At 30.2% G+C, this 13,128-nt stretch overlaps 1 protein-coding gene across 1 annotated transcript; it reads right to left on the bottom strand.

Annotated features, from left to right (window-relative positions):
- Positions 1-357: 357 nt before the first annotated feature.
- On the bottom strand, positions 358-1,029 carry LOC139891505 (early light-induced protein 2, chloroplastic-like). The gene has a single exon (XM_071874476.1). It carries the CDS (start codon positions 946-948, stop codon positions 406-408), a length of 543 nt encoding a protein of 180 aa, XP_071730577.1. The 5' UTR covers positions 949-1,029; the 3' UTR covers positions 358-405.
- Positions 1,030-13,128: the final 12,099 nt, after the last annotated feature.

Below are 13,128 nucleotides of genomic sequence, written 5' to 3'. Positions count from 1 at the left end.
TGCTGTTCAAAAACAATTACCGTTTACATCCGCTCAATTGCAAGTTTGATATCGAACTTTTCACTCGTTATTTATCGATCAAATTTGCTGTTAAATTTAATGAGTTAATCGGTTCAAAAGCTTCACGTGATCATGTTAACCCATGAATGATCATCAATTCATGTTTTAATTGTTGCTCATATAATCATTTTCTGATCATCGTGTTCATCAATTTTTGATGCAAGGGATAGTGAAATAAGCTTCCATAGCATGCCAATATACCATCAATTTCAGATAACAAAAAGTTAAGGATATATAATTTGCAAGTTTCATGGAATTTGAAATTATACATAAGTGAAAAGTTTAAAATTTCTGTTTCAAGACAGACCACTTTTTCTAATGTAAGTAAAATAGTAAATCAAGTAATTACACAAGGGCACTTCCAGTAACAAATTCAGTGAAAGCCAAAGCTAACAAACCCAACATAGCAGCCCGTCCATTCCACATCTCAGCATCTGACGTCATCAACCCACTCGATTTCGACTGTACACTTACACCTTTAAATAACGGTACTAGTGATGCTAACGTCAGCACCACGCTGGTCCCCACAAAAACGTTCAACCCACCGTTTGAAATCTGAGTCAGCACATCTTGACCGCTGCTCAATTCCACAGCCAATGCCGACACAAAACCTATCATGGCTAACCTCCCGTTGATCCTCTCCGGTGCTGGCCCACTGAACGCCAACACGTCTGAGAATTTAGTACTCACTTTTGGTGATCGTGGAGGTGGTGGCGGAGTTGGGGTGGCAGACATCGACGGTGGTGTTGGGACGGCTGAAGATGGTTTAGTGGCGTCGGTTGAATTATCTTGTGGTGTGGACATGCATTTAATGGTGGTTAAGGTTGGTTTTTTCAGAGTGGTTAGACGTGCAAGTGGGGTTAATGTGAAGACTGATGACGTGGCCATGTCGGAATAGAGTACGAGTATGTTAGTACTAGGTAGTGGCTAGCTTAGTACTCCGTAAATGATATTGGTGTTACTGAAAGTGGTGTTTGAGTGTTTGTAGGAGGGTATGTTGGGTTGGAATAAATATATAGGGGATGGAGTGGATTGTTGGTCGGCCACGTAAGTTAAGTTTTTGGGCCGTCACGTGGCTTTGAAATGAGCCTTTGAGAGGTGTTCCGGGCTTGTGGTGAAAACATCAATGAGGTGTTCAGTTTTATTCATTGTGGTGAAAGTATGGGTTGTGGTCTCGTGGACAACGAAAGTTTCTAACTACTGTGATTTTTAACTTTTAAGTATAAATTAATATTTGAAGACTTCAAACCATGTTTGATATACCATCACATAGGCAATTACAAATTAAATGAAATAAAATATCAATTTGAAAACGTGAGAATTTTAAAATATGAAACATGTCAGGCATAAATTACTTTAAGTGAAGTTGTGATGGTCCAGCGGTTGGTCGTTTGCGTCCTTTAGAGGAGGTCAGGAGTTCAATTCCCATTGACTACATATTAACCCATAATTTCATCTCCGTCATGAAGTTCCACCCATGGTATTTATAAGGAGAACACGATAGTAATAATGCTATAATAGTGAGATTGCAAAATTGATTCCTAATAGGATTAGGATTCTAATTATGGTTCCAGGTTCATCGGCTCTATTTTTGAGTCAACAGCAAGCGTCGATTTATTGGATTCTTGATTGCCCTTTATAGCCTAAATTGAATTCCATGTAGGATTTAAAACTCATGGAAATTTGATTATACCATTTTCATTGCGTCTTAATTTTATTTTTTTTTTATTTTATTTTACACTTTTTCCTACTTATTGACCGGAGGTTCATTTGGACCTTCCCATAAACCACTTATGTGGTATTGGATTTTGTTGTTGTTGTTGTTGTTGTTCGTGGGCCCAAGCTGATATGCATTGTAGACGAATTTTGTAACTATTAATGATTTTATGATAAAATAATAAATAGAATATAATTAACAAAGTTAATAAATTTATTACATATGATCCTATAAATATAGGATAATCAAAATTGATCAACGACTAACGTAACAATTATAGGACACTAAATCAAACTAATGATAATAATATATAATTACTACTGTAAATATACTCTATAACTCAAATGTGTCACCTTAGTTTGAACAGTAGAATAATGAACGGTCAAAACTGAAAGAGAGAGTTTGGTGAGACCCTTTCACCAAAGGTGCAGGTCGTTGGTTGTCAGTGGTGTGACAATCCGAAAATTTCCGACTAAATTTAAACTTAATCTTTATATGTTTCCGACACAATAAACAAAGTCTGTAATATTGAAATCTCAAAAACTTTGAAGTGTTTCATATATTTAATTGACCTTCGACCATTCCCGACGATTCACGAACAACTATTTGTAAGTAAATATGTGTGTATATATATAAATAATAATTGAAAGTATAATTTGAAATATTGAATGTTGTTGTTATGAAATATGATATTATTGTTGTAATTTAGTAGTCAATAACTACTTTCATGGCCTATATTATATAAGATTAGAAACTTCTGTACTATACAAAGCTTAGAAAATGAATGGAGAATAAGAGTAACACTTGTGTTTGAGAAATAATGGGGTACATAGTTTGCTTACACTCGATGGATATTTATACTACAATACAAATGCTATATGTGTTCAATTTTCAATGAGGAATTGTAAAAAGATATAGAGTGATATAATTGATCATTCAAATCTTGGACTTTAGAGGACACATATCTTGACTTTTAGGATACTTGTATATTCAAGATATTATAACACTCCCCCTTGAATGACAATTTTATTATAGAGTAACCATTACTGCCTCGTTAAAAACCTTGCTAAAGAAAAACCCAGTGGGATAAAAACTTTAGCCAAGGGAAAAAGAGTGCAGCATAGAGTTAACTCCCCCTCAAGTAGACATCGTTGAGTCGTCACATCTTTTGAACTTGTCTCATGCCAATATTTCAAACGTGTGTTCTGAAAACAACAGTTGGAAGTGCTTTGGTTAAAAGATCGACAGAGTTTTTGCTGAATTGAACATATCTCATTTCAATCTGGTTGTCCTTGATGAGATCTTGAGTATATGTGAAGAATATGAGGTTTTCATCTGAAACTTTATCATCTAAATCTTTTATGTACAAGTTTAGCCCCTGTGATTCTCTACAGTCTCCTTCATGATTTGCTCAAACCGTTGTTTCAATTCCTATTCTCTTTCAGTCTTTTTCTGAGCCTTACCAACATACCATTCTTTTCCATCAAACTAATGACCGTTAAGACTGTCTATGGCTTTAGCGCCTCGTCTGCATTTATGTTATGTTCTGTCACTTTTGATACTCTTCTTTCATTTGTACTATGCAAGCTGCATTATCTTCATAGATAGTTGTGGGGCTTTTATATCGTTCTAGTTCACAAGAATCAATAATGATTTGTGTCATTGATCTCAACCAAACACATTTTCGAGTAGTTTCATGTAATGCAATCACTTCGTCATGATTTGATGATGTTGCAACAAGTGTTTGTTTTAAGAACGCCATGATTTTGTGGTACCTCCATTTAGGAATGCATATTCAGTTTGAGATTTATCTTTATGAGGATTAGATATATGACATGCATATACATAATCAACCAAATCTTGTTTTGAATCGTTAGAATAAAATAATTTTAAAATCAGCAGTTCCTCAAGGGTATCAAAATATGTGCTTGATCCCATTCCAATGTCTTTTTGTAGGGGCTGACCTGAATCTTGTCAACAAATTAACTGCAAAAGAAATGTCAGGTCTTGTACAATTTGTAAAATACATAACAGCCCTAATTGTACTAAGATATGGAACTTCTGATCTGTTAAGATCTTCATGATCTTCATAGTGATGATATGGACCAGTGTCAATATTGAGTGATCTAACAACAAATAATTTTGTCTTTAAAAATGTTTTAAAATCTTTTTGGTATAAGTTGTTTGATGTACAAGTAAACCATTAGTCATATGCTCAATTTGCAATCCAAGGCAATACTGATCTCTTTATTTGTTCATATGATGTTATGATCATTGACATAAACAACTTACAATCACATATCCGGACATTATTTTCTTAATAAGAACACATGTGCATATAAGATTATTTGTATACCCTTTTTCTTATCAAGTAATCACTTAATCGGGAATACCACATGCGACCCGATTGTTTTAACCCATATAAAGACCTTTTTAATTGAGTACATTTCTTTGAGTTTTGCATTGGATGCTTCCGATACCTTAAATCCTTCAGGTATCTTCATATATATATATAACTATCAAGTGATCTATATAGATCAGCAGTAACAACATCCATGAGATGCATTTCTAGATTTTTAGAAACTGACAGACAGATTAAGTATCTAAAAATAATTACATCCATAACAGGAGAATAAGTTTCATCATAATCAATTCCCGGTCTTTGAGAAAAATCTCGAGTTACAAGTCTAGCTTTATACCTTGTAACTTCATTTTTTCTTTCATTTCTTTTTCACACAAAAATCCATCTATACTCCACATGTTTCACATCTTTAGGTGCGAGAACGATAGATCCAAAATTTTTTCTTTTATTGGGCGATTCAAATTTAGCTTGTATTGCTCTTTTCCAATGACCCCAATCGTGTCTATTTTTCCATGACAGATTTTGGTTCTGGATCATCATCTTTATTCATGATGTCATTGTAACATTATATGAAAATATCTCATCAAGATTTTTCATTTCATTTCGGTTCCATAATATTGCATAATTTATTGCAATTTATGTATTTACATTTATCAATATCCTCTGCAGAAGGAATATTGATTTGTGGTTCTTCTTGAACACTTTCTTTTACCTCATTATCAGCTGATTTTCCTTTTCTAGGATTTTTATCTTTGGAACCAATTGGTCTTCCACGTTTCAGATGTGGCAAAGACTCATGAGTGACATTATTGCCAGCTTTTGGAATATCAATTCGAGCTGGAGCATTTCCTGCTATTATATATGATTTAGTCACTCTTTTTGTATCTTTAAATGCATAAAGTAATTAATTTGCAAGTTCTTGCATATGCATTATTTTTGAACTTTCGTTTTGCATTCTTTTGTGCGAGTTCTATATACCTTAATTGATGTTCACATCATGAAGTATCTTTTTCTTTATTTTTCATTTCTCCCCCTAATATAGGGAACAATGTTTCATTAAAGTGATAATCAACAAAACGTGCTGTAAAAACATCACCCGTCATGGGTTCAATATATCTTATGATTGAAGATATTTCATATCCAACATATTTTCCCATCCTTCTTTGAGGACCCATTTTAGTGTGTTGTGGTGGTGCGATAGGAACATAAACCACACAATCAAATGTTCTAAGGTGGAAAATATTTAGCTGGTGGCCAAAAGCAAGTTGCAAGGGAGAATAAGTATGACTTGCACTTAGTCAAATGCGAATTAATGATGCAGCATGTAAAATTGCATGACCCCATATAGATACTGGGAGTTTTGTTCTCATTATCAATGGTCTAGCTATTAATTGCAATCGTTTGACTAGTGATTCGGCTAAACCATTTTGTGTATGCACATGGGTAACAGGATGTTCAACAACAATCCCAATAGACATGCAAAAATCATTAAATGCTTGAGATGTAAACTCACCAGCATTATCCAATCTCACCCTTTTAATAGTATAATCAGGGAAATGTGCCCTCAATTTAATAATTTGAGCAAGAAACTTTGCAAATGCCATATTACGGCTTGATAACACACAAACATGAGACCATCCGCTAGACGCGTCTATTAGAACCATGAAATATCAAAATGGTCCACATGATGGATGAATTGGTCCATATATATAACCTTGAATTTTTTCAAGAAGCATTGGAGATTCTTTCTCAATATTCTTTTCATTAATCACCATATGTGCTTTTCATTAATCACCATATGTGCTTTTTCATTAATCACCATATGCGCTTTTCATCATATATCCTTTTCACCATATGCGCTTTTAATCATATGCGCTGCGCTTTTTATCATATGCATTTTTCATCATATGCGCTTTTAATCATATGCGATGCGCTTTTCATCATATGCGCCTTTTATCATATGCACTTTTAATCATATACGCTGCGCTTTTCATCATATGCGCTTTTCATCATATACGCCTTTCATCATATGCGTCTTTTATCATATGCACTTTTAATCATATGCGCGTTTCCTCATATGTGTCTTTTATCATATGCAATTTTAATCATATGCGCTGCACTTTTCATCATATGCGCTTTTTATCATATGCGCTGTGCTTTTAATCATATGCGCTGCGCTTTTCATCATATGCGCTTTTTATCATATGCGTTTTTCGATGCTACATAGGTATTTCTCATTTCCGTTTATCATTGACTGATAATCATATCCAATATGATATATATCAGAGAAACTTAACAAATTTCTCTTTGATTTGGGAGAAAACAAAGCATTGTTTATCAGAAAATTCGTACCATTTGGTAATATGAATTTTTGCCTTTTCCGTTCCTTATATCAAGTTTGCAAGACCTGATATAGTATTTATAATTCCTTCATTTTGATTTAAATCAATGAAATATTTCTTAGATTTGATCATAATGTGTATGTTACCACTATCTGCAATACATAGGTCTTTACCATTTAATTGATGTTGTATTTCAGCAGGATTCATACTAAAACTTCAAATAAGATAAGAAAATAATGAGTTATATTCCAGCAAGATAATCAAATTATATTACATGCAAACAAGTTACAATCTGAAATACATAAAAGATAACACTTAATAAACATATGCGTTATGGTCTAAAACCATTTATTTATGAGTGATACATAACAAGCTAGGCATCTTAGAAAATTCAAACCATTCAAGTCTCAAGGTAGCTCATGGTTTATTTAATCAAGATTTTTCAACAGATTCACTCTCGTTTTCTTTTCTTTTGGGACTTATTTGTAGAGATAAACAAGATGTTCATGTATTCAAGAAATACTAGACTGATGATCCACATTACCATATCATTAATAAGAATCTCCGGGATTCTTATAAGAGCGTCTACTAACATCTTCAATTTTATTCTTTCATGAATCACCGTTATTTCTTGATACTTAATATCGTATCTATCTTTGAGTATTTTCATAATAAACTTGGATCTTCGATCATATAATATGTAGATTCTAAGAACTCGTCAATATGTTTGCTAAGAAAAATACTTGCTATTGTTTTTTCTTGTTCGGAACAATTGTTATTTTCATTCAGGGTTTCTAAAATACCGATTGATTCGAGATGTTTTTCTACATTCATAACCCATGTTAAGTAGTTGTTCCCACTTGATTCTAAAGGAGCAAATTTAAGCCTTTTCAAATTCGACATTTTCTATTATCAAAAGATGAACAACATAAATCATAATCAACTTCTATTCATAGACAAATAATAAAATGAAATTAGAATCATTTTAAATTCATAAGTAGCAAACAACAGAATAATGGCATGATTACAAATGACAAAACCACAAGGGTAGGATAGAATATAGGTTCACCCGGTGATATATTAGCAACAATGATGACAGTTAGTATGACCAATACAATAGGAAAAATCATCCTTGTGAGAATCATTTTTACAAAAAAAAACTTTTTGAGAGTGGTAATATGAGAAAATGAAGATTGATTTGTGAAAATGTGAAAATGTGAAAACGGAGATGTTTATTTTATATTTGAAAAATATAGTCGTTGTAACGTCGCCAGTTGACGTTAACAACCGTTATGTATATATGACCGTTGTAACATCGTTAGTTGACGTTAACGACTGTTATGTACTCGTTGTATTAATAATAATTTTAATAAAAGAATATAATTAGTATATATACGACTACTATAAATACATTTAGTATAAATACGAAGATTAAGAGAATAAACATATTAATAATAAATTTAAGAATAAATATTAGTATGCATGAAATAAATAATGATTAGTAGTTGCATAAGTAATCATAAATAAATGTTATATAACATAAATATAAATGTTAGTGAAGTTAATAAGAGTTAGATTACAGAAATATAATTCAGGCAGTATAACCGACCATATATAACATAAATACAAATGTTAGTGAAGTTAATAATAGTTAGATTATAGAAATATAATTCAGGCGGTATAACCGACCATATATAACATAAATATAATGAGACGACCCGACCCAATCCATAGGGACGAATACAATAACATATGATTACATCGCGAGGTACTAGACCTCTAAATGATACATTTTACAAACATTGCATTCGTTTTAAAAGACAAACTTTCCTTTACATTGAAAGTTAACAGGCATGCATACCATTTCATAATATCCAAACTAAAAATGACCTAATCTGCCATTTACTTAGTGATAATCTCTAATGAACTTCAACGACTCGAATGCAACGTCTTTTGAAATATGTCATGAATGACTCCAAGTAGTATCCTTAAAATGAGCTAATGCACAGCGGAAGATTTCTTTCAAACCTGAGAATAAACATGCTTTAAAGTGTCAACCAAAAGGTTGGTGAGTTCATTAGTTTATCATAAACAAACATTTCATAATTGTAATAGACCACAAGATTTCATATTTTCAATTCTTATAAATAAACGTCCCATGCATAGAGACAAAAATATCATTCATATGGATTGAACACCTGGTAACCGACATTAACAATGTGCATATAAGAATATCCCCATCATTCTGGGATCCTCCTTCGGACATGATATAAATTTCGAAGTACTAAAGCATCCGGTACTTTGGATGGGGCTTGTTGGGCCCAATAGATCTATCTTTAGGATTTGCGTCAATTAGGGTGACTGTTCCCTAATTCTTAGATTACCAGACTTAATAAAAAGGGGCATATTCGGTTTAATAATTCAACCATAGAATGTAGTTTCGATTACTTGTGTCTATTTCGTAAAACAATTATAAAAATTGCGCATGTATTCTCAGCCCAAAATATAAAGGGTAAAAAGGCAAATGAAACTCACCATACTGTATTTTTGTAGTAAAAATACATATAACATCATTGAACAAGTGTAAGGTTGGCCTTGGATTCACGAACCTAAATTAATTATATATATTTATATGTTGGTCAATATTTGTCTAACAATTTAAGTCAAGCCATAGTGTACCACAATCCTAATGCTCGAGTCTAATATGTAAAAGTCAACAAAAGTTAATTTGACTCAAAATGATTTCCAAAATTTATACATGATTATTATATAGTTTAGATATCGTCGTTTTATATTTTTAAATATTTTAAAAGATTTATTAGAGTAAATAACATAATTCATTTGTTAATAAAATTTTATATTACAATTTATATATAATAAATTATACTTATATATATATTAGGTATAAAATTTATAAAGTTTATAAAGATAATATGATGGGTATTATTAACGTAATTATATTACACGTAGTAAAATATCTTTGTATTACATATTTATTTGATAAAATAACATTGATAATAATAATAATAAATAAAAGTCATATTATTTTGTAATAGTAATTATTATTATTTAATTAATAAAAATCAATATTTATATTTACTAAAAATGATATTATAATAAAATGATAATTCTAATTATGACGTCTTTAATATTTACGATACTTTTTATTATTAACTTTAAAATACTAATTTTTATTTAAAATGATAATAATAATGATATTTTATAATAACAATGACATTTCTATAAAAATGATAATTTTGATAAAATGATAGTTTTAATGCTAACGATACTTTTAATAATACTAGTAATGATAAAAATAAAAAGAACGATAATTTTATCTAAATCATTATCTTACAATATTTAAATTTCATCATGATACTCATACTCATTATTTCCTAATTAATTTGTTAAAGGTTCCTAAATCGTCTTTTATATCGCGTTCATTTTAATGAATATAATAATAATCATATTAGTTAAATATTACTGTTACTAGTTTTAATTATAATACTAATAATAATTATTATGATAATGATAATACTAATAATCTATTTTAATGATAATAATAATAATAACAATACTAAGTATAACTTTTAATAATAATAAGTGATAGTAATAAAATAACAATTTTTAAGGATGATACTTTTTATAGATAATGATAATAATAATGATAATAATAATGATAATAATAATAATAATAATAATAATAATAATAATAATAATAATAATAATAATAATAATAATAATAATAATAATAATAATAATAATAATAATAATAATAATAATAATAATAATTAAATAAAAATTAGAACGACGATAATAATAATCATTTTTATAGAACTTCAAATGACTATAACTTCCAATCCATTCATCGGAACGATTCGACATCTAAAGGAAAAGTTATTAATTTTTCGCTAGCTTTCCAATGGCATGCATATCTTATACCTTATCTCGACTGTAGGCGTAACTAATTCAAGATTTAACATAACCTATCTAAGGGCAATATCAAAAGTATAAGCATGCATAATCCTATTTTCTCGAGCACTAGTAAGGGATACACTATTAATAAATAAAAATTATTTTACGAGTACTCACGTATCAATATTGAGATTCAATATTGCAGGAAAGGTACGTAGACGCAACGGAGATGATAAACACTAGATTGACCTCACGAGCATACCCCCGAACATTACCCATATCCTCCATAGCTATAACCCATAATTTCCTTATCTCTATCCCTCTCACAAAACTTGTCTTGAAATGACCCGCTCATGACCTCGTCGTAATATTTTATGTATAATACTACTAATAACACTTCCTAATAATGCTACTATCAATAATAAAATTAATAATAATAATTTTAATATTAATAGTAATTTTAATATTAATAATAATAATTACAATATATATATATATATATATATATATATATATATATATATATATATATATATATATATATATATATATATATATATATATATGTGTGTGTGTATGTTACGAGATGCAGAAGGGAAAGAAATGATCCACCAAAACTGAATTTCATTCTATTTAAAGCATTTGAAGCCACCTACCACCCCATGATCGAAATAATTGAGTACCGACACTTCTTATCCTTTTCATTACACAATACGTAATACTTATATGTAATTTAATATTTATTATATTAAATCTTTAGAATTAATTAAATATTATATTATATTTACGCTCATGGTAAAAATATAATTTTTACCAAAATGACACGGTCGTGGTCTCACGACTCATGTACCACTTTTGGTTTTTCTAGCGCACTTTCGTACGCTTAGAAAACTAGCCTTTTACATTATGTGACGTGTACCTTTTACAAAAATTAAACTTTCTCATCAATAATTTACCTCTATAAAAATGTAACTTATAAAATCGAGCGTTGTGGTCATTTCCTTCTATAAATCAAAGTCTCGTTGTTTGTCAAAATATTTTATTTTTAAATTAAACGTTTTGTGTCATGTACCTTTACTAATAAGTAGACCTAAATTATTTAAAACTAACCCACTCAAAGTGTAACTTAATCTTTTGAGTGTTTTGATCATTTTCTTTTATAAATCATAAACTCGTTATTTATCAAAGTCCATCTATTAATATTAGTTTAAAATCAAAACGTTCTATGATTAATTATAATCCATCACTTTATAAAATATATTTATTTTTATTTAAGACTATAAACTTGTACATATCGTATATAATGGAAATATTAACGTAATAAAATATTAATTAAATTTCTCAATACTAATAATAGTTCAAAGTTTATTTAAAATCCGTTTAGAAAATCTTTTAACATGTAACGTTCACACTTTAAAACTTAAGTCGATATAATTCATTTATGAGCCATCGTTTAACTTAATTTCCTTATCTTTCTTAATATATCTTAATATCTAACGAATCAAATGATCAGGTTCTATTATATCGAAAACGTTTTTGCATGTTTGAAAGTAAATCAATCTAATATTATAAAATTTCATTCTCCACCAACTTTTGTCTAATCCTCAATAATAATACTTTTGTCCTTACACGTAATCACTTTACTAAATCTTCCGAATACCGTTAAAAAGTAAAGGTTTCCTCATTCAAAGTGGACCTCATAATAAAGACTCGTAATCATAATTCAATGTATCTGATAATTCAATCATTTGATTACATGGATATAGTTTCAAAGCTTTCGAGACTCAACATTACAGATTTTGCTTATCGTGTCGGATATATATAAAGATCAAAGTTTAAATTTGTTTGGAAATTTCCGGGTCATCACAGTACCTACCTGTTAAAAGAAATTTCGTAACGAAATTTGATTGAGGTCGTCATGGCTAACTATAAGAATGTTTTCATGACGAATATGAGTCGATAATAGAGTTTTATCATCATTGAGTAATAGAGATAAAATGATTTGTTTTTGTGAAGAGCACAAATGAAGCTATCACTTAAGAGTGAAAATGAATAAATGCAGGTTTGACTTAACCGGTGGTGTAGTCAAGATTGATTTCCGGAATTTAAGGAATTTAGAAGAAAATCTTCATAATAAGATTTAAAATTGTCGGTAATTAAGGAGATTAGGATCCTCTTTGGTTATGCGCGATAATCTGCTTCGATTGCTCTGTCTATAAATCCACCCCCTTCGTTTCCTTACAACTCACACCTTCCATTCTTTCTTCCTCAATTCTTACTTTAAAGTATTCGTTAATATGCTACATCCCATCCTGATCCTTGATGTCTTCTTAACTTTCATATCTGTCATCCTTCTTTTTAATCTGCCACCGGAAGAATCTATTTACTTCTACTATACCCTAGAGTTTATAGTGTTTTTAGTTCTCCCGTGTCTTTACGTTGCTATATGCATTGACATATACGGTTTATAATTTCTGGGTGGTTGTTGAGTTTTATATCTTCCCTCATACTTTGATGTCCCTGCTTCTGTCTTTTATAATCATTGTCATCCACAGTTAATGCTCTCTTCTATTTGTTGTGATATATACTCCAATCTCTGTTTCGGAGCTTTGTCCTTTCGTTTCTTCTTCTTGTGATTTAACATCTCTTGTAATGGTCTGGAATTCGTAGGTATGGATTTCAGAATGAACATAGTAATTATTCTAAGAATGAAATGGTAATGGTAAAATCTG

This window comes from Rutidosis leptorrhynchoides, chromosome 2, assembly GCF_046630445.1.
Source record: "Rutidosis leptorrhynchoides isolate AG116_Rl617_1_P2 chromosome 2, CSIRO_AGI_Rlap_v1, whole genome shotgun sequence".
NCBI classification, from domain to species: Eukaryota; Viridiplantae; Streptophyta; class Magnoliopsida; order Asterales; family Asteraceae; genus Rutidosis; species Rutidosis leptorrhynchoides.
The sequence above is the reverse complement of the archived record's forward strand: the minus strand, read 5'-3'. Positions and strand labels throughout refer to the sequence as shown.